We start from the raw sequence: 23,367 nt of genomic DNA, 5'->3' as shown, positions 1-23,367 counted from the left end.
TCCTGCATGCATCTATGTTTTATGTCTTGGAATGTTTAATTGCTTCTAAATTGGTTATCCTGTAGCAAATGTAGAGACAGATATGCTGGCACATGTGTGTGTGTGTACAACTCTTTGAAAACCTGTGATGGTATGAATTAAGCTTTTTTTCTCTGCAGTAGCTGTGAGAGCAGTCCATCTACTCCCTGCTCTTATCTCTCTCTGCCAAAGAAACTATGTCCCTAAATTTGCTGATACAAACCTGAACAGCCTAGTTTAGCTTAATTGTATTTGCTAAATAAGCATGCTTTGATCCAAAATTGGTGGGAAATCCTCCTCTGAGTCTGTGCACTAGATCTGGGAGAGCAGGAATTTCTAGCAAATGTAAGTTGATGATGGCCAGTGGTCAGCAACTTCTGCCCACAAAACTGGTGAGTGACAAACTACAGAGAAAGCCTTACTGCATCTTACACTTTATTCCTTCAGGCTCTCCATCTTATAAACTGAGGTACAGGATCCAGTACCTACAGTGACATGGGAATTGTTTTCATCTGAAGACATCATCATCCCACTCACATATTTGAGTCTTAATTTAGAAAGTAAAAATAGTAAACAGAGATGCTAAAGCAAATTCAAAGAGGAAAAGAAAAAAGACTTTTGGGAGCAGGAAATACCAGGTGCATCCTCAATGAAGTGGAACTTCTGTTGCAGCAATCACAAATACACATTCCAGTTTTCCAGAATGATTTGCAATTTACAATCCCTAATAAAAATCTGCTAATTTACCTGGGTATTTGCTCATGTGTAAATATGTACACATACAATTATACATGTATACATCTGTATGTAAATAGACAATTATTAGATAGATTTGAGGTACCTAATTGATTTGTAGAGCAATGCTATTTGTCAGAAAATGTACACTTACCTTTTAGTACAAATATTGAAATTGTCATAACTTTTCTTGTTTCAACAGATCCCACGACTTCAATTGCAAGCTCCCTGACACCAACTTCAGGTCAGAACTTTTGTAGGGGAAGACAAGAAAGCATTGCTCCTATTTAGTGGGGGGAAGGTGGAAGGAGGAAAGAAATCTTTTGAAGTTATTGAAACACTTGGGTGTTTCACATCATTCTTTCCTTATGTTATTGTGACACTTGGGCTTCAGGACCAAGCCACTCTAAGCTGGCACTACCACATCATTACTTGGAGTGTGGGGAGCAAATAATGCAGATATAAAAGATTGACTGCTGCTTAATTCTGCCCAATCAACCACAGGGGTGCTCCCAGAGAAAAAGAAGTAGACTTTTAACTCTGAGTTTTGTTTGTCCAGATTCAGGACTACTCACCACAAGCAAGTCCTCAAAAACAGTGGGTGAGTAACTCTGTGTGTGTGGAGGAGCAGGGAGGTTATATAGAACAATCTGGGACTGCAAAATTGCACTGCTCATGTGCCTCTCCTCACAGCATTCAATCCTTGTGTTCCATTCCTGAAAATTCAGGATATGAATGTTTGCCTTAGGCCAAAAAGACCTCTTCAAAGAGAAGAGAATTCTAAGCCTTTACATGCTACAAAAATTCAGCATTATGCATCATGATGCACACATTGACACTAACATTAGCTGCTCTTTTTTTTTTCCACATTATTTATTGACTTTTATAAGGGAAATAAAATAAGAAAATTGATAGCAAAGTATGAGTTCCAATGGACAGAAAGCTGAAGATGTTTGAATCTTTGAAAACATTCTCCAGCCTTCTTACATGGTGAAATACATATGATATCCACGAGCAGTCTAATATGTTCAAGTCTCATTTCATTGAATATTGCACCTAGAGAACACTTTAGGGTAAATTGCCATTTAAAAGAGAAATCAGAATGTTTTACTAGGAAAAGTTGATTTCTTGCAATCCAGGAGGTGGCAGTGCTGTTTAGTTTTCTGATTGAATAACCCAAGAATTGATCACATTGTATGTAAACAATGATTTCTTGCCTGATGGGCTTGTGCAAAATCTCTTCCTGGGTTATTGGCTGGAATTTTTGCTCTGGGTCTAGAATGCACAGTTTTGTCTCTGTTTGTCTGTAGAAATTCATTCACTGGCCACGAGTCACCTCCAGCATTTTACTGGAGTATGTTTGGTCCATTTTAATTTCCAGTTGGATGCAAAATGCCAAATTTTTTGGCTTTATAACATTTGCTCTGCCAACACTGAGAGTGTTTTGTAAAGCACTTTGAAATGCTACAATACATCCATACCAATGTCAGTCTGGGGCACACAATGCAATATCATACTTAATCTGATTACAGAACTAAAAGCTCTATGGAAAAAAAAAATTTAAAAAATGAAATTTTACACATTATTATTTTTCCTTCTTGCATCAGAAATGTTGGCCTTTTATTTGTAAGCATTTATTGAAATAGAGACAAGGAGCTGTATGAATAGTTCTATAGAGTTAATGCAATTTTAAGAATTTTTAAATTAGAAGTTCTCCAAAGCTTATTTTAGCTGCATGTTTCTGTTCATCTTAATGCAAGGACCTACTTGAATTAGGCAGATGTCTAAGACCAAAACCCTCTGAAGAATAAAAGTGTTTGTTTGCAATAGATGAACATTTATGCTCTAGGAAAAGACTATTAGTAAGATCTATAATTTCAAGGATCTTCCCATGTATTCTTCTAACAGAAATTTACTCTTCAGAAATTTACTCTAACAGAAATTTACACATTCAATTTGTAAATATAAAAATAATATGGTTTCTGATAATTCTGTTGTTTCAGAATCTAGTCTCAAAGGCTCTTTTTTTTTAGCATATGCTGGTTAAAAAATCAGATTCCCTAGCATGATGAGGTACAACAGTGTGATGTGTTAAAGTAATAAATTAAATTGTATTTACCTAAACCCAGAGATTTTTTTCGCTGTTATTTAAAGCAAACTACAGTTTTCTCACATTATTTGAACATAAGAAATTGGAAAATGTCATTTATTATATTGCATAAAGTAGTTTGTGTAAAGGCAAAAAAAAAAAGGAATTCACAGACATTTTCTTTCAGCCTTACTTCAAACTTAGCTTCAAAAAATATTTGACTTCTGAGAAGTCACTCTATTCTGTGCCAAATTTATCTTTTTAGTATGTGATATTTCATTCCAGACTTCTAAAAATGCAGTTTTGTAAAACACAATAGAGTAGTTGATTTGATTTGTGGTAAAGCAACCAGAGGTAAGTCAATTTTCCTTTGTAGTGAGACTGCATTATTGCTGTGCTGTTATTGCTCTCATCTTTATTATTCCAGCTGAGTGTTTGCCACCTGCTGAACTCTGTGCTGATGGTGTAACCTGCATTAGTGAAGATTTCTTTTGTGATGGAGTCTCAAACTGCCCTGATGGTTCAGATGAATCTGAAAAGAGATGTGGTAGGAATGTGTACTCCTGTAAATCAGTGGTTTTAAATATGCTTAACAGTGTCAGAAGTTTGTAAATAGTTTATGGGCAATAAACTGCACAGTGAAGTTCAAATTAATTCTACTAAAAATAATAAGAGTGATTTTTATAATCTTTATCTTGCAAGAGGAAATAATGTTTTGTAAAATTCTCCCTAATGAAGAGCATGCTTAACAAATAATGAAATGTTAGTCTTTCTGTTTTAATATAAAGTTACAGAATTTGTTGCTTACTATAGAAATATGAATAACATAATATGTAAATTACAAAATAATATAGACATTTAACATGAAGATTTGCATCAGTGATATCAAACAATGTTCAGACCAGATGACTTCCACAGGTCCCATTCAACCTCAGCCCATCTATGATTCTGTGAAACTCCTGACCTGGAATCCCATTGGAGTTTAACACAAAGAGTTTTTATCCTGCAGTGCAAGTCAGTTTGTTTGCCTTTGTCTTACCTTTGAGTACTGTGTCCATTCCTGGGCCCCTCACTACAAGGAGGACATTGAGGGGCTGGGAAGGGTCCAGAGAAAGGCAATGAAACTGGAGAACAAGCCATGTGAGGAGCTGGGAGGCCTCAGCAAGGAGAAAAGGATGCTCAGGGGCACCTCCTCACCCTGTGCATCTCCCTGGCAGCAGGGGGGAGCCAGGTGCAGGTCAGGCTCTTCTCCCAGGCAAACAGTGGCAGGATGAGAGAAAGGAGCCTCAAGCTGTGCTAGGGGACATTCAGGTTGAATCAGGGGGAATTTATTCACAGAAATGTTAGTCCAGCATTGGAATGGGCTGCCCAGGGAGATGGTGGAGTCACCATCCCTGGAGGTGTTCAAGAAACCACTGGCCATGCTCTGGTTGACAAGCTGAATTCAGTGACCTTGGAGGTCTTTTCTAACCTGAGTGATTCTATTCTATGATTTCATCTGACTTCCTGATTTCCCCAAGAAACTTTTTGTACCAAGTGCTCCATGCCAAACTCCTCTGCAATTTTGCTGGAGAGGCATGTAGGTTAATGCTGCCTGCATTGCTCTCCACAGCCTCAGCTCTCAGTTAAAAGTCTGTCAAGGTGTCGCACAAAGAGAACATTGGAAATATGTTAGGAGTACTGGGAGCAATTACCCCTCTGAGTTTTCTGTTTGCTTGTTTGGTTGTTTTTTTTAAATATAGAATTTGGTGCTAGAATTCTGGAAATCTTCTTTCCATTCTGCTGTGAGAAGAGGAAAACAGTGAGGGCAGTCTGTCTCAAGCTTTCAGAAACGTGAAATGATGGGTTCTAAAAACAAACAAGCAAGTAAAAGACCAATTATGTTTCCAAAGAACCTGAAAGCTTGATCAAGAAGGTTTGTGACAGGCTGAACCTCTCTGTCATGTGTAATTTTCTTCAGAAAAAAAAAGAAAATAGAATTGCAGATTCTCTGCCCATTAACTACATTTTTTTTTTCTGACTGCAGTCAGCTAGAAGGGAGACTTGGCTAAACATTTTGAGGAAAATATCCATCAGTAGTATACTTCAGTATACTACTGTAGTATATCCAGTGAAGTTCATCAAAATGTCTGCCTATCATAACAGCTGCATATGGCTAGATCATAATAATTATTGTCTCTCTTCTATAGCTGAGGAAATCAGAAGATTCTAAGGTTCAGCTAGACCTTAGTTCCATGGAAGGCATTAGGGAACCTAACCCCAAGAAGTTATTCAGTCATTGATTTCTACTAACATGTTTTTTGAGACAGTGATCTTATCAAGGATATTTCTTTCTTTTTTTTTTTTTTAAGTATTGTTAAGTAAGAAAAATGTAGACCCTTGTATTCATAAAATAATATTATAAATCTCATAACATGAATGCTTTTTACTTACCATCATAGAATCACAGAATGGACTGGGTTGGAAGGGACCTTAAAGATCATTTCATTCCAACCAGCTGCCAGGTACAGGGACACCTTCCATTAGATCAGGTTGCTCAGAACTCCATTCAGCCTAGCCTTGTACACTTCCAGGGATGGGACATCCATAGTCTCTGAGCAACCTGATCCAGAAGTCTTTCCTAATATCTGATCTAAACCTATTGTCTGTCAATTTGGATCCTTTTCTCCTTGTCCTGTCACTCCAGGCCCTTGTAAACAGAAAATCTCCATCTCTCTTGTAGGGACCCTTCAGAGAAAGGCCACAATTATGTCACCCCAAACCCTTCTTTTCTCCAAGCTAAATAATCCCAGCTCTCCCAGCCTTTCCTCCCAGCAGAACTGCTCCATCCCTCTGCTCCCCTTGGTGTCTCCTCTGGACTGGCTCCAGCAGGTCCCTGTCCTGACTAGGTCTGAATTTACAAGTTTCATCCACATTTTATCAAAGATATTACATTCATACCTGTTATATATTACAGAATTTAATTGATATTATGTATTGGCAGAAAAAGACAAAAATAAGCTCAAATACTTGAAATCAAAGCTGTGTAGACTCAGCTGTGGTCTTGGAGGCCACTCAGTGGTTTAGGTTGTGAATTGTGCTTGAGCAGAGCTTTTCAGCTGAGGCATAGACTCATGCACATGGCTTTTGGAGGTGATTTGTACATCTCCACAAATCTCTACCAAATATAGTTTGTGAATGTTTTTCCCTTTGTAAGAGAGGATTATTCCTCATTTCAGCACAAATGAGCTGAAAATTTCAAGAATGTGCATACTTAATAAAGGTAGTAAGTAAAATAAGTAAGTACAAATAATAAAGGTAAAATTAAAAGTATTAAATAAATATTAATAAGAGTAAAAATAGACAGTGTCATAGGGAAAACAGCTGTAGTTACACTCCAGAGAGCTGAATAATTTGTCCCTGTTCACTGATTCCTGGCATTTCCAACCAATTTGGTCAGTTACCCCTTGTGCAGCAGTTTTGGCTCCTAAACTTACAGAAGTTCTGGCTGGAGGACAAATTGTTGATCCATGCTTCTTATACTGCATTTTCAGTTTTTTCTATCCAAAACCTCAGAACTTCTCTAATTGTATGTCGTTAAGTTTCTTAGCAGATTTTAGCAGTGGAATGAGGAGTAAGAAACTGGATGCACCTTTGGGATACTTGCTAATTTTTCCACCTCTTTAATGTTTCAACTTTTGTCCCATTCCTAGAGAAACTTAATGTGATCACATGAAAGCTAAAATTGTTTAGGTTTTCAGAAGTTCTTCAGAGTTTCACAGTGAGATTCATGACCAGTTCATAATTTATGCTGCAAGTGCTCTTCCACACAAAAGAGTTTCTGCCCTCTAAAAAACTTAGCTTGTTTTTCATTTTGATTATTATTCTATTATTTCTGATTTTATAATGCAATTGGTCTAAAAATATAGGATTAAAAAGAATAGTCCTCTTCTTCCTGCATTAGAGAGAATTCAGTAAAATCTCAGATTCTCAGAAGAGATTCAGGCAACTGAACACCTTGGGTTTTTTTTGTTTGTTTTATTGATTAAAATTATCTTGAGAGGTTTCTTTCTGACTCTGCAATGCAGTGCAGTAACAAAAGGCTTCACAAAAGTACAGCTAGCAATTTCAGCAAAAGGGTCTCTAGAGAAATGTGAAGTCTGAACAACAGCTACTAATAATGACTGGCATTGCTGTAAAGCATCCACGTAGCACTTATGGTACAGGGAGGGAGACTGGAGGCTGGTCCCAGGAGGGGGTTCTGCAGACTCTTTGCAGTTATTACATGTCTAGACTATCATTTTGTGATTACCCACCTCCCAGCATCACTACAGCACTGAGAGAGATTAATCAGAAAGTAATGAACTGGCCTTTGGCAGAGAAAAGTCCTGTCAAGTGAAATATGTGGGCTTGGTTTGAGCAGCTTGGGGAGCTTCTCTCATATTCAAGGCTAGCAGGATGAAATCCCATGTATGGAACATTAGCAAATAGAAGTGGGCAGCAAGATACATGCTGGGGCAAGAGTGGAAGTGATTCCTACAAAGGATATGTCCTATCTCCTTAGGGGAACTGCAGCTTTCCTTTGGGCTCCAGGAAGAGGTCTGAATGGAGTAACTTCCATGTCCCTGCCCATCTCTGACCACAGCTGCTTTCTCCCTGCAAGGAGAAACCACTGGGATGTTCTCTAGGGAGAGGCCAGTCCCTGCTCTCTTCCTGCTCATTCCTGACACGTGGAGCACTGGCTGTTTCTAGAGTGTGGATGATACCCAAGGACCTTTTCCAGAGTTTTGCTGACCTGTTTGAATTTATTCACTGTCTCATAAGAGATAAGGAACAAGTATAAGAGAACAATAAGATAAGAATAATCATAATAATAGAGGGCTGGAGCATCTCTCTTATGAGGAAAGGCTGAGGGAGCTGGACCAAGCACTGGAACAGATCACCCAGAGAGGGTGTGGAGTCTCCCTCACTGCAGATATCCCAGAACAATCTGGATGCAATCCTGTGCCATGGGCTCTAAGTTGACCCTGCTTGAGCAGGGAGGTTGGATCCACTGTGGTCCCTTCCAACCTGACCCATTCTGTGATTCTAACAGAAATGAATTAGCAAACATTTGTAATTGATTTTATTAGAACAGTATCCTTATCTATTTTATAATCATAAATACTATAAGATTCCTTTTAGATCAGATTATGTCTTTCTTGTTAGCAGTACCACTTTTTCATAATCTTCATTGATAACAAGCTGAGTGCTTTCCTTCTCACACTGTTTTTCCTCTTCTCATTGGTAAGGACAGGAAATATGTGAATTAAAGTGGAGAGAAAAAGTACTTCTCTAACAATACTTGGCTCTAATGTTAATATAGAATAATAATTATAACTCCTGGACCTTTTCTCTCTATGTATTTAAAAACCATGTGTTCGGTTTTCCTCTCAAAGATTGCAAAAGGGAATATGTTTCTATTTTAGCCCATGCATTAGGCATGTTGGCAAAGTTCATTCTGCACAGTCTTTATTTACAGTGCACGGCTACCTGAAACAAAGCTTAATTTTTATCTTATGTTTTCTACAGTGAAGGCAGAAATAATTTTACACTTACAAAATGAACACACAAGGAACCCCAATTTATTCTTTTTAATATCTTTTTCCAGAGGAGAACTATGTTCAATAAAATTCCCAATTAATTTTCAGTATGATTGGTTATTTCTAATTTGGACCATCATTATAGGTGTGATTTCATTTCTGAAATTAAAAGTTCTCTATAATTTCTGCTCATCTGCTTCAAATCTATGAACTTGTCCTTACCTCTCCAGATAATTATGTGTGGTACTGATTTTTTCCTTATATGAAAGCTCTATGATACTTTTAGAACAATTGAAAACATCACTACACAAATTCTTAACAAAATATTCAAGAAATGAAGCAAAACCTTCAGCAGTTCTTCCATGACTTCTGAAATAAAAAATCCCTACATGAATTATCATTTCCAACTTGCTGAGGCTTAAATATACTTTTTTTTTTTCTTTTTTTTTTTTTTTTTTTTTTTTTAAGTGAAGAACTTTCATAGAATGAAATACCAACACCAAGGAAAAAAAACTAATAAAAGCCCTTTGAAAAAATAGATGATGATAAATGACATTTACCTCAGCTGAATGAATTCAATATCTGGCAGGAAACTTGGGAGATCCACTTATCTCTTTGAGCAGTCAGTAATATATAGGAAGCTCATAAAAGTAGAGACAACAATAGTCAACCATATTCCCTTTTGCATTTATTCACATGATATTAAATTGTCTCTGGTAGTACAAACACAGTTTTCTGATTTAAAGTAGTTGTAGATAAAAACTGATAAGGCAAGATCCTGTTTCCTCATAAAAGTATAGAGTAAAATGAAAGAAAGAATTGAATTAGCTAAATTCTGCTGCTGGTTTTGAATTATTTGGATTGGTTAAGACTGGTTTGGATTAGTTGGATTGTGTCTAATTTGAAAGTGTATTTTCTGTAGTACTTTTCTTCTGATATAGTACTTTGAGATCAAATAGTGATAAAAATTAGAAGTGGGAATAAGTTGAAGTGTATTTTACTTTGTCTTCCTATTGTTGCTTACAAAGCAGTTCCAAGGTAATCCATGTAAACCAATATCCACATTTTGACTCTAATTCTGTTTTTCAAATGTCATTCTGACAAATGTTCTTCATTATATCTTTACAGCTGCAGTTTGTGATGGAAAATTCATGTTGACTGGTTCCTCTGGGTTTTTTCACTCTATGAATTATCCAAAGCCATATAATGAAAACATTGTTTGCCAATGGATAATAGTGTAAGCCATTTTCTAATAATTTTATACCTAACATTTTTTGATTATGAGGTGATCTTGTTTCCTGTACAATAGTCTCATGCTGTTTGCTTTTATTCCCAAATGCACCAGCACAGAAAATATGTAATACCATTTTCTCCTTCATTTTTATGTAACCTTTCCTTAAAAACCTTCATGCATGAACTCCATAAATATATCAAGAATTTTTCTACTTAGAAAAGTTCTTAGGTACAATCTTGGGAAATCTTATGAGTTATATACATCCAAAGGAACATAAGTGTAAGTTCAAAATAAATCACATAACTCAACATAGTTAAATAATTGCAAGATTTTTTTCAAAATATTATATTAAATAGTATTCTTCAGGTAATGGCTTTATATGATGTAAGTCTTGCTTACCAGAAAGAATTTTCAAGAATTCCCTTGTCTTTTAGTTGTTAAGGTTTCATCTGTGAGTTGAGTACCTGTGTACCTATGTAATTTAGGAATATATTTTAGAATTGCATAGTTATAAATTAATATAATAGCACCAAATGCCTTTTAAGCCTTAGGAACAAGAGGTGAAATTTTAGTTGGTTTTTTTTTTAATCAGGAATATATATCTACAGACAGGGACTGATTTTGACTCTCTAGGTTCAGTTCTTAGGCCAGGGAAAAAAAAGACAGCCACACTGTATAATAAAACTCATCCAAAAGTATGTATCTAAAAAAATTAAATTTTTGTAAGTTAGACAATCCTAAAAATCCCTCCTATGACTGCCAATTCAGAGCTTACTGTTTAGAAAGGCAGTAATTTCATTATGGTACAATTCAGTGTAATAATACTTGTTCTTTGATTCTGAGAAGTAACAATTTGGCAGAAGATTCCAAAGGAGATTAAGAAATTGCCTTTAAAATTGGAAAAGGTTTGGACTTCTCATTCCAAAGGCTCCTTTGAAAGTGCTAGGCTTTGATTTTGTTTAGAACTTTCATCTTCACCTTGAAATCCTGGTTCTCCTTCTGTTTAGTACATTTTTTCCTTCTCATATTCAGTGGTACTGTACACCAGTAATTACTGACAACACCTGGCTTTAAAGTACAGGGGTGTCCCAGGAAAAGAAGAATTTTTTTTTTCCTTCAGAATGTGTCTGCCTTGTTCCTCATTTCATGGCATTGCAGAATGTGAGCACAGTAAATAAACATGGCCCAAGCAACCTCCTTCCTTCTAAACTGTTAATGTTCCTCCAAGTGCTGCTGTAGCTGCAAGAAGCATTGTGTTAGGTAGATTTCTATAGGTATGTAGCTGATAAAAACTTCATTTTGGAAAGAATCATGAGTAATTGCAAGTATTACAGTAGAGGTTCTGCAGATATTTGTAATTCCAGATTGAAAAATGAGAAAAACAACCATCTGAATTTATTCTTCACTTACCTGCTTTAAAAAAATCTGTCAACACTGAGACTAAAGGCCTAAGAAATTCAAAGTGGCACTGAAATTTTGTCTTTCTTTCAAACAGAGTTGTTTCCATGAAAGAACCTTTTGGGTTTTCCAGCAATCTACATTTTTTATCATCCCTATAAAAATGTGTTGAAAGGCAACCTATAATACATCAGAGATTAGATTTTTCTTGTGCCTGCCTTTGTCTAGAAATATTTCCCCATTACCTTTAGGAAGATCTTTTGCATTTTCATGCCATTTAACTCCAAATGAAGATCCAATCTCTTCTCCTTCTTAAAAGAAATATGTTCAATATTTCCCTGAAAGTTCAGCTTCCTGAACCTTTCAACTATATGTTTTACTATTTTCAAACCAAGAATATTTCTGCCCTCTAGGGAAATATAAACTAACATCAATTTAAAAGGCAAAATACGTAAGTTTTGCTTCTCTACTAATCATTACTGATAAGCATCAGCATATTGCTGTTGAAAGCCCATTTTCTTTGAGTCTCTCAATTAAAAGAACAAAAACACATAGTGGTAGCTGAGCTGATAGTGATAGTAGTGTTTTAGAATTTGGACTACCATATGCATCTAGTGGAAAGGAAATGGAAGAACAAATTAAATACAGATTACTCATAGAGCATAACTGCAACAAAATAAGGCCAAGAATTTTTGCACTTTATTTCAAGTGACTTCTGTCATTAATCTTTGTGTGTGATGGTTTGGATTTATAAAAATTTCCCATAGCATGGGTTTGAGATTAGCAAATCTGCATGCAAATCCTGTTTTTGTCATAAAAGACAGTGTTTTGGTCTTTTAGGAGAGAGAGATTTTGATATATTGCTGTTCATGTTGATGTCTTGATACTATTCCTCTGGCTTTGGGAAGTCCACGTGAGCAGTGAGATATCTAAGAGTGACATGCATGAAAAAGTGATTGCAGTTCAATGAGATGCAGAGAACAGCAAAACCCAGCCAAAAACATTTAAAAAAAAACAAAAAAACCCCAAAACAACAAAAACAAAACAAAAAAAACCCCACCCTTCTAGAACTGATTAACTGAATATCACATTCTAGAGCTCAGAATATTCAGTTTCTAGAATATACTTAACTCCAGTGCAAAAATGTGTGCACACACTGTTATAAAAGGTTTATCCCCAATTCCTTTGGCAATTTTGCAAGCTAAAAGTTAGACTAATAGATCATCTTGATTAATAATCTTGAGTAACACAATTTCGTGTTGTTTCTGAACTTATAATTCAAGCACTCAATTACTTCAATGACTTTACTGAAGTAAAAGAATAGATTTTCAGGTTTTTGTTTCTCTTGTTGCCTCAGAGTGCCTCAAGGGTTGTCCATTAAACTGAACTTCACTTCTTTTGAAACACAACAATATGCAGACATACTGGATATTTTTGAAGGATTAGGACAAAACAAGGTTTTAAGAGGTAAGTTTATTTTTCAGCTAATAATACTTTTCCATTAATAAAATCTAAGTGGTAAAATAAGCATTTTGAGTTATCAAAAGCTGCACATGTATGTCTAAGAGGAAGACTGAACCTGTGTAAAGTTACCCTCTTAGACAATTAATCTCAATATACTTGTCTGCCCTTTAATTTGATCAGATAAAACCCTTATATATTATGAAATTTATGCTTATTTTTTAAGATTTTATTTGAAAGATCTTGATAATTACATCAGCCTCGTGGTCTTGTGGGGTCCATGTTTCATTGGAAATATATTGTCAGTTTCTGTAATACCACACACAGTAATATAAAAGGAACTGGTGGGAGAAGTGCAACAAAACTTCCTGGAGAGCTTTACAAATATGGCATTGCTTTCCTCTTGGAATACTGCTGATACTTTATCTCAGTCTCTGTATTCTACTCTGAAAACTGAGATTGAACCCATTTTTCACAAGACTCAGCCTGTACAGCTGAATTCCATCAGAGGAGAAAAACGTACTGAAGATAGATTATAGCAAAATAAGATATATTATTATTTATCCTTATTTTTGGAAGTAGGTGGAGAATGGGAATGAGAAATGGCAAAAGACTAGTTAATGTCCATACTGGTGGATGTGAGAGATGAAATATGCAGAATATTTATATGTCAACCAAACAGCTAAATTCTTCAAGGGTTTGAAGCTATTGTAGCAGGATCACAGTAAAACAAGAGAGCCATTCCTTAAAACTCGATAAACTAATCCACTGTACTTTTGTGACAACACTGGAAATTTTAATGTGCATTTGATTATTTGCTTTCTGACTGTATGTTTTGTTTTTTTTTTCAGCTTCTCTATCAGGGACCAATCTTGAAACAATTTACATTTTTTCTCATGAGGCTACAGCACAGTTTGTGTCTGATTATGCAGAGAATTATAATGGCTTTAATGCAACATACACTGCATTTAATGCAAGTGAACTAAACAGTAAGTGTTCTCTGTGTGTATGTGTCTGCATCTGTTTGGTTTGTTTCTTTTTATCCCAAAATTTTTGTGAATTTACATTTTCAGTTTGAGGAAGCGGAGGTAGAAATTGAAGCAGCATTTTCTGGCCTCTGTCGAATAACTAGCTCCACTTTGAAAAATTCCATACTGGTTTAAAGATCAAATAAATTATTTTAATGAAGCCATTCACAGGTTTAGAAGCCTGTACCTAGCAGTAGGGTAAAAGTAGGAAAAGTCTGGATGAGGTGAATCTACAGTAACAAAATGCAGCACTACGACTCTATTTGGTAATTGGATAAGTGAGGTTTCTTTAGCTGCTAAATTTGGAGCATTGCATCAAGAGGAAATTCAGTCACTGTGGGCTGATTTGCAAACATATTTAAAAATTAGCATTCCTGTGTAATTCTGAGAAAATACTTACCATCTCTGTCATCTTTTATTTACTAGAAGTTCTTATTCACAGATTATGAAAAAATCAATTGCACTTTTGAAGATGGCTTTTGTTTCTGGATACAAGATGGTGATGATGATGATTCAGACTGGGAAAGAGTTCAGGGTCCTACCTTTCCCTTGATGAGTGGTCCTGAATTTGATCATACATTTGGCAACTTGTCAGGTAAGATCAAAAAAGTGGCTTGAAGATTAAAGAAAAAATTGAAAAACTTGATTTAGCTTATATCACTGCATTATGGATTCTTCATAGTGGTGTTACTAGGATGCCATATTATTCTGCCATAAAAATATCAGGGCTACCAGACAAAATGTTTTATGCTACTGATTGCCATCTTGTGAAATATACCAAAACTAAAAGAAAAAAAAAAAAAAAGTAAAATTATTTAAGTGTGAGGTACTAAAAATTTCAATGCTATTATTACACCAAAATGCCTTAACTGAGAAAAGAATTTGTATTGGACAAAAATGTTATAGGTCAAAACCTTGTTGTTGAACTTGAGGGGAAAAAAGTACAATTGCATTATTAGGCAAATAGCTTCTGTTTCATCCCTCTCTACTGCTGGCATACTCATGGTTGTCACAAAATAATTTTGATTTAAATAAAGCTGACCTACAGTTTACAGGGGATATCTGTGTCCCCAGTTACTGCACACAGACACACCAACTGTGCCAACACACAAACACTCCAGTAACTGTAACATTTAAATAACTTAATTGGAAGCGTGGTCCTATCAAAAGTGGAATTTATTTAAAGAGAAAATACTGATAGGAATTAGATTTTGAGTGTATCACAAGTCCTTATACCAGAATTAGACTCCATAAGTTTTTTTTTCTGCTTCAACAACAAAGGCAGCAATCACTTTTTCAGCTGATTTCTCAGTCCAGCTAAAACCAGATAAAATACAAACTGGATTTTGCATTGGCTATATGTATTTTATGCAAGATTTGCATAAAACTTATTCAGTGACAAATAAGTGGAAAAATTGCAAATTATTCTGAAAGAAGTTACTCCCGAGAAAAGAAAAATAGTATTCTGCACTTTATCAGAAAGAAATTATTCATACCTCTCTAAATGCACATTTTCTAAACAATCTTCAGAACAGTTTTGTCTTCCTACTTGGCTCCAAGAATGCAAATCAGATGAAATAATGCAAAATTTGTTCAAAAAAACATTTGACAATGATTTCTCACTCTCAAAAATATTAATCTATTTTAAGTATTCTCTGTTTCCAGTGCCAAATCTAAGCTGATATATGTAATGTTCCTATGTGCAATGCTACTATTGTGTTGCATATTTAAATTGCTGTGACCTGTATTTTGAGTAAATTGCATCATTAATATCAAGCTATTACATTCTGTGAAACTCTTCTTTTTTTGTTTTTTTGCGCTCTTGAAAAGCGAAGACCTTAATATACATTCAAAAATTGATTCTGAATTCTCAGGGAAGTGATGAAAAGCAAAACTGTCCCTTTCATTATATGAAGAACTTTTTTCCTTAAGTTAGACACCATGTATACTTTAGTGCATGCTCTCAAAGTCAATAGAGGAAATTGAAGACCTGGTTCAGATTTCAGAATATTTTTCAGGAATTTTAGCCTCCCACATGAAAAAAACTTGATAGTCTGGAAGTATAAATAACAGAGTACAGTGCATATAATTTATTTCATATCATTATAATTATATTGATTTTAAAATTATATTAATATATTTGCATATATATGTATTAGATTATAGATAGAAAGACAGATAGAAGAAAATGTGAGATTACACCCATTATTTGAATAGAGCAGCAATTTTATTTTAAAGCTTACCTAAGTTTGCATTTCTTATGACAAATCTCAGTGCTTCTGTGGCCTGGCCTCATACAGCAACAAGAAGTTCACCTTTCCAGCTGTAACGAATTTTTTCAGACAAAGCTACAAACTCAATTTCACAAATAAAGGGGAGTTTTGTTTGTTTATAATGCCTCACCTTGTTATAAAATATTCACATAGTCATTCTGTCACCCTCTCAGCACACAATCCATATTTCTCACTGTGGATACAAATAACAAAATGTCAGGAAATTCTTCTGCAAAATCACAAATTATATCAAACAGGAAGACATTTTTATAAACTCAGGAGAGTTGCTGCCTTTGCTGAATATAAGGCAGGGTTCCTGCTGACTTGAGATGGACTAGTTTGCCATTGCTCATCTAGTTCTGAGGAGTATCCAAGAAGCTTAAAAGCTCAATTTATGTCATTGAGTGATGAATATAACTTGGGGTAATTAATCACATTTATTGGGTCTGGAATCTTCCAAATCATGTAACACTATCTGTTTTTGATGTTATTTTAAATGTAAAAACTCTTATTCAATAAGTGAAAAAATAAAATAGAAAATTCTTCTGTCCTGGCTAAAGTGTGATCTTTACCTTGCAGGATTTTATATTTCCACACCCATCGGCCTAGGATTCATAGAAGAGCGAGTCCGAATTCTCAGTTTGCCTTTGGTCCCTTCAGATACATATTGTCTAAGCTTTTGGTATTGCTACACAGTTCCTAAACCTGTGTTTTGCTTAAGAATATACCCAAAGTGCTTTCTTTTATATAAAATATTAATCCCACTCAGCATGCCAGCCTGGTTCTGTTTGGATTTCAACAATCAGTCTCAGTTCTGGGCCTGAAATTTAACTCCTTCATAACTCTGCCTTTTGCAATTAAGTATAATGTATTTTCTTTTTCACCCTGTGACCAATATTAATTTCTGTATGGTATTAAGAATCCCTGAAATGTCTTTTGCTGTGGAGCTTAACTAGTTCTCTATAATTCTAGGTGTAATTTAAACATACAATTAATATTATTTTAATGCTCTCTTCGAATGAATCCTAATTTCATAAAACATTATAAATTAAAGAGTGACATTCTTTCATGGATTTGACTTTGTTGCAATAACACCAAAATGCTTTTCCCCTTGTAGGTATTTCATGTATGGGAGCAATGTTTACCGTTTGAGAGTCAGCATAAGTGATGAGCACGGTCAGGAAAAGATCATATTTGAGAAAGAAGGAAACTATGGAAACAACTGGAATTATGGACAAGTAACTTTAAATGAAACATCTGATTTTAAGGTTTGTTAAGCCACTTTTTTTCGTTTTTCATTTATTTTAGCTAAACTGATATCAGAGTTTTCTGTGAAATGAACCCAAAATTCCACTGTTCCAAAGATAATACTTATTATCATTTAACAATGCCTGCCATCAAATAAATGTTAGCATGTAGAAGATTGGAATCCCCATTTGAATTCTCACAGCCCCTTTTCCCTACTATGGAATTTAAAGTATTAATATTTCAGAAAACAGAAAACCTGATCATTGTCAAGGAACAAAGAATGGGAGTTTTCCACAGAACAAGAGTGCTCAAAGCTTATCAAAATCTGCTGTGGAATATAAAATCTCAATAGTGAGGGTGATGGGAAGCACTTAGCCATGAGGAGATTTAAATTTAAATTGCTTTAGATTGTGAATCAGTATTTTCACTAATTACTTACAGATTAACCCACTGAAAGCGTGTTGCCCATGGAAGTGGTTGTGACACCACATGATTAACAACTGACTTGGCTTATATGAAAACAAAAGGAGGGGATTTATTCCAGACAATTCTTTCAGCACCTCTCTTTTGAAAACAATTTCTTTTTATAGGTATTTGGCATGGTTGGCCCTGCTACAGTAGTTTTGATTGATTTCTGGCAAGCACTGCTAGAAAGATGCATTTAACATCTGAGGAAATAAATGCATCTGTGATCTGGCTTCATCAGATTTCCATGAAATATGTAACCACATATGATCTCAGGAAGATTGCTGTACCTGACTGTATTTCACCAGCACTAATTCTTTGTTTGCAGGATTACTTTAAATATGTAGATATTAAAGAACGGTAAAGAACAAATGAGAATAATTTTAGTTTTTTGTGCCATTAGTTCAGGAGAAGTTTAGGCTGATGAGCAATGCAGAATTGTTTCTATCATAACATATATTTTTATATAAAGCAAACTTATTGAATATTTTTAAATAATTTAATCATTTAAATAAAGAAGCTACTGCATTCCTTAAATGACGCACTCAGTTTGCATAGTGCTGTTCTGTTTTTTGAGGAATTCTGTCTCATCCCCAATGCCTTCCCCTGAGTGTAACACCAGCATAAATTACAATGAAAATAAGAGCATTCAAGGAAAGACAGACTGGTACAGTGTAGAAAGCTGAAAATGGTTTATGAAATTGCAAAATTCCAATTTTTTTTCTGAATTCAGGTAATTTTTGATGCCTTTAAAAGGCGTGGTCCCAGTGATATTGCCGTGGATGACATTGGCCTGACAAAGGGAAAGTGCAATGAAGACAATTATGTAGAACCAACTGTGAGGCCAACTGCTGCTACCACCCCTTTAGTTCCTAGTAAGTAAATACTAAATCCCTGCTGATTTCCTATTGCTGTATTTGTGTTTTCACAAATTTCCTCACAAATTTTCAGCCTCAGTTTTATAAAAACCTCTCATCAGCATTATAAAGTTATCTTTGGGCTAACACACTAAGATTGAGTTCCCTGCCTCTCCAGACAGGTTGATCCAGACCCTTCCAGCTGCAGAGTGTTTTAGAGGAGAGCACAGAGGTTTAAACTTCCTCAAAACATTCCAGTCTCACAAAGCTAAGCAGGAAAATCTCACAGCAAGAAACAGAGAAAATACCTGTAACTGTCCTTATAAATATGGATAACTTATATAAAAGAGAGAAGAAAGATTGTATATGATGTTAAACAACTCCAAGCACGTTTAAAGCAAAACCCAATAGAAATTTAAATAGAGCTTGTGGAAAAATCATTAAAATATCTGATGATATCTTTGCAATTTATTCTGAAAGAGGATGAAATTTTGGAAAAATATTTCTACAAAAGCCTTATTCAGGCATGTCTTCAAATCATTAAAACAAAGACTGAGTATTTTCCAGGAGTGCCTCTTATTATATTTACAATGCCTTTCAAAGCACATCTGGTTTCTCTCTTGGCAACTCTATAGTAAATAAAAATGGTCTAAAATTAAAATAATAGTAAGATTATTCTGACTGACAATATTTGCATTGTATTCATGTTGAAACACTGTACACTATTATTATTATTCTCTCAAATCTGTCACCTCCAAATCTACTGCATCAGGACAGATAAGAAAAAAAACTAAATGTAAGAGCAAATGTAGTTTTAGAACTCCATCATGAGACACAGGGAGGTAAAGTTCAGCAAGGTGTGTCTGTCAGCAAAATTAAATTTTAATAACAATAGTAATTTCAGTAATAGTTTCTCAAAATGAGTTTTGGAATTCAATAGCAGTTTTTATTAAAGTAATTTTGTGGAGAGATGCTGATGCCTGCCCCCTCCAGCTAACCTTCAGGTGCTGTGGGTAAACACACCTCACAAGTTGGCACCAGACTAATGGTTACTGGTAGAATAACCCCGTGGTAAATAGCAGCTGAGTGCTTCTGAAAAATACCAAAGGAATATCAAAATATAGATCTATAGATACCCAAAGCTTGGTCATAAAATTTTAGCATTCAAAAAAGGAACATGGTAATATGGCTTGTAATTCCTTATGATAGAGATTAAAGAGATGCATGATACAAAAGGACAACCTAAGCTGTTGCTGGGGAAAAAAATAACTTGTTTTCGTAATTTTGTTGGGACATGCTACAACATGCTATCTATAAACTGATTAAAAAAGAGTGAATATTATCCATCATCTTCAAAGAAGTATGAAATCACTTTGATGAATGTGTGCAAGCTTACTAACACTAATGTCACGTCCATAAACAAGACATAAAAGAATTTGAGCTGAGTCAATTTCTTTTACTAGAATTAGAGCTTCAGTACAAGTCACTGGCATCATTCACAGTGCCACAAAAACTCCTTGAAATGTAAAAAAGGATATTTTTGATGGTGGCTAGGTAAGCAGGATTTGCTTTTGTCTTTTGTAAAAGATTGTCATGTTATACTTTCATGTAAAACAAAGATTGCTTTCATCTTCATGTTAATTTATAATCTGTCCTTTAACAAAAACAACAGTGTGGAAAAGACAGTGCACTTTTCACACTTCAGGTATGTCAATAGGAAATGAAGTTTTGGCCAAAGAACAGAGATACAGCTCATGTATCATTCCTAAAGTGTTGAGAAAAATCATCTCTTGTGCTCAACCAAGATTGTTGGCAGTGATTATGATTTGATTCTGTAATGAATAACAGCTGTATGAATAACTCCATGACAATTTATGTTTAAAGATCACTAGAAATTTTTAAAACATTTTTAAACAATATTTCAAGACGTGACTAAATTCAATTTCTTCTCCCCTTTTTCCATGCTAGACAAAGATCACCACTAATGTATCTTACATGTATTAAACACCAGATCAAATTTCACATGCTATAATATTCCATTTTAAAAAAAGCAATATAATCTTTATCTGTTGTTCATCATAGTTATAGAAAACAATCCTTCTTGTGAGCCATATGGCTGAAGTATAATATAGTTATTAGTCAAGTGAGATTGTTAACAGTTCCTTTTCCTTCCTGAGAGTTCAACTTTTCTTGCCAGGAGTGATTCAGTGATATAGAAAGTTCTGGAAAACTTGTGAGGGAATTCAGGTTTTTCTTGGTTTGGGGGGTTTGGGGTTGGTTTGTTTTTGGGTTTTTTTTAACTTTCTCCCAGTGAGATTTAATAGGACTTGTAGATTATGGAGTCCCCAACCAAGGGGCTCAGAGTGTGAGATGCTGTCAGACATCATGAAATACAAATTTGATCCATAAGGGGTGGGGAGGAGAGAGTTAAAATTTAGCCAAAGTCTGAGTTTAAAAAAAAATATAAAAAAAAAAAAACAAAAACAAAAAACAAAAACAAAAAACAAACAAAAACAAAAACAAAAATCAAACCACCAAAATAACGAAGATAAAGCTGTTTTGCCTTAACTGCTATTTCCTGAAGCAAGTGGAGGGCCACTGTTCATTTTTGAATGAAGTAATTGTGAGCAACAAAAGCAGGAAATCTCCAAAGTTCATTCTCATGGTTCATTCAGTCATTCTGATGGCTAAAATGAAAATAAATAATATTTCTTAGCATCAAGTAAAGGTTTTTGAACACAAAGCTGACAAATTTGTGATGTAAACTGCCATCAAAATTATATATTGATACAGAATATTGAATATATAAAGTACAGTTTGCTGTGTTCATGTGTCCACGTTGTGAGTACATGTGTATGTGTGTACACGTATCTACAATATTGGCTTTTACAGAAATTTCATTAATTTTTACCTGTAAGTACATATACATCTTAATGACAAAGGTCTTTCCTACTGTCACACTTATTTTAAGGAAAAAGCAAATGACTGTTTTAGCCATTAGCCAGGTTTGGCTGTTAAAAATTTTGGGGTCCTGAAGGAAACAAACAGTAAAAGGGGTTTATGTTTTTTTTTGCTGAAAGTTTACGTGCTAGATGACAAAAAGAGCTTTAGATTTATCATTGTTACCACAGATTAAAAAATTAAGACAACAGGTGAATTATATTCTTGAAATGTTTTGTTTGTTTTTTTTCAGGTGACTGTGGTGGGCCAGTTGAACTCTGGGAGCCAAACAGTACATTCAGCTCTGCAAACTTCCCAAACAATTACCCTAATCTAGCTTCTTGTAAGTCATTCTTTTCCAAATCTTCAGGAGAAGTTTAACCATATAAAAATAGAGACACTAAATCTGCTTTCCCAACAGATGTTGTCAAGCAACAAAAAAAAAAAATCTAATGTTTATACAGTGGGATCTTCTAACTGCATTTTATACAGTACTGAGAAGAATCTAAGGAAACACATGCCAACTGATTAAAATGGGATGAAGACAATCATAATCAATGGAATGGCTCCAGACAGGCCAATTCCATCCTGCCTATTATGTCAAATGTCTTTATGTCAATGTAGCAGCACATAGGGTGATGAAAATCCCCATTTTACCATAACCTGGTGTATTTGCCAGGTTAATATCATCACTTCTGCTGTTAAATAGCTCAAGTTTTCTAGAGGCAAAGAATATGTGTATGCATTTTGTAACGAATCCTCTCTCTCTACTGGGTGTTTCTTAACATTCTAGTGAGAAGACATTGTTATTCTACTGACGTTACTCGATTTAGATTAAACGAGAGCTGGAAAAAGTGAATGCTTCAAGGTGGTCCAGTATGTCTTCTTGATGGATAAAGCAAGGAAGAGAGCTTTGTCATTACTTCTTAATGAAATTTTAATTTCTTATTCCCTCAGTCCTGGGAAATTGTACTGGGATTGCAATCATAAGAGTTGTCATTTCGTGTTTCTGTTCCGCTTGAGATATGGCTCACATTTCCAGGATTCATTCCACAAGTTCCCAAATGAGATTCCTACTAGTGAGAAAATACTTTTCACTCCATGAAAATATATTTTTTTTTTTCATTTTCTTGCCAGGATTTCCACAGCATCCACCCTTAGATTAAATATGAGATAGTATAGGCTAAACAGAAGCAAAGGGCTGTTTTAACTTGAAAGACAGGTTTCTATGACTGATTATAAAAGTTATCTTACTATCAAATGAGACTTAAGTGACAAGACTATTTGTCACATTGTCACAGCCAGAAAAGAATGAGCTTTACTGCTTTGGGGAAATTCACAGCTGACATGAATGATTAAAAACCTATGTATGTATATAGTAGAAGCCTAAAATTAGTTAAAAAAAATGTTTTAAGAGCGAAAAATTATAGAATTTTGGATCTTGACAGCTTTTAAATACAAGATGTAAACTTTTTAATTTCTTGGGTGTCTATTAACAATTTAGGGAAATTTTCCCCCCAAAGCCCTTCAATATGAAAATGGCACAGTAAATGTAATTACTGAAAAGGTGATTTTTGTGTGTGTGTTACTATTTTCCAGGTGTGTGGTACCTGAATGCTGAAAGTGGAAAAAACATCCAGCTTCATTTTCAGGATTTTGATCTGGAAAGTATTTATGATGTGGTTGAAGTCAGAGATGGCAGAGGACCAGATTCCTTACTTTTGGGCAAGTAGCAGCAGTGGGTACTAAAATGAATATAATCAGACAGCTGGAGCAAACTGATGGATACAATATCAGGGAAATTAAATTCCTCTCATTTCATTCACAATTTTTGGGCCTCTGAAATTCAGAGAAAAAATTGAGAAAGCATACTCTATGTGACATCAGGTTTCCAAAACATTTACACACACTCAGCTCTCCATGCAATCTGTGTGAAATTAACTTCTCAGTAAATCAGAATGTTTATATCTGTGGACAAGCAGATGGATAATCTCTTAGCTAAGCCTTATTATTGTTCTATGCTGATTAGTTTTGGGGTCAAATCTGGTGTTGGGGTCTGA

General features: G+C 34.9%; 1 protein-coding gene across 1 annotated transcript in view; it reads left to right on the top strand.

Annotated features, from left to right (window-relative positions):
- Positions 1–23,367, top strand: part of TMPRSS15 (transmembrane serine protease 15) — a 46,513-nt gene that overhangs the window by 4,879 nt on the left and 18,267 nt on the right. The window contains exons 4-15 of the mRNA XM_079315813.1: positions 956–997; positions 1,313–1,354; positions 3,270–3,389; positions 9,532–9,640; positions 12,393–12,502; positions 13,348–13,485; positions 13,967–14,119; positions 16,377–16,479; positions 16,915–17,065; positions 18,244–18,385; positions 21,561–21,650; positions 22,907–23,032. Coding sequence (XP_079171939.1) covers positions 956–997; positions 1,313–1,354; positions 3,270–3,389; positions 9,532–9,640; positions 12,393–12,502; positions 13,348–13,485; positions 13,967–14,119; positions 16,377–16,479; positions 16,915–17,065; positions 18,244–18,385; positions 21,561–21,650; positions 22,907–23,032 — 1,326 coding nt within the window. The remainder of the gene's footprint in view (positions 1–955; positions 998–1,312; positions 1,355–3,269; positions 3,390–9,531; positions 9,641–12,392; positions 12,503–13,347; positions 13,486–13,966; positions 14,120–16,376; positions 16,480–16,914; positions 17,066–18,243; positions 18,386–21,560; positions 21,651–22,906; positions 23,033–23,367) is intronic.

The sequence above is a fragment of the Erithacus rubecula genome, assembly GCF_903797595.1.
Source record: "Erithacus rubecula genome assembly, chromosome: 1".
NCBI classification, from domain to species: domain Eukaryota; kingdom Metazoa; phylum Chordata; class Aves; order Passeriformes; family Muscicapidae; genus Erithacus; species Erithacus rubecula.
The sequence above is the reverse complement of the archived record's forward strand: the minus strand, read 5'-3'. Positions and strand labels throughout refer to the sequence as shown.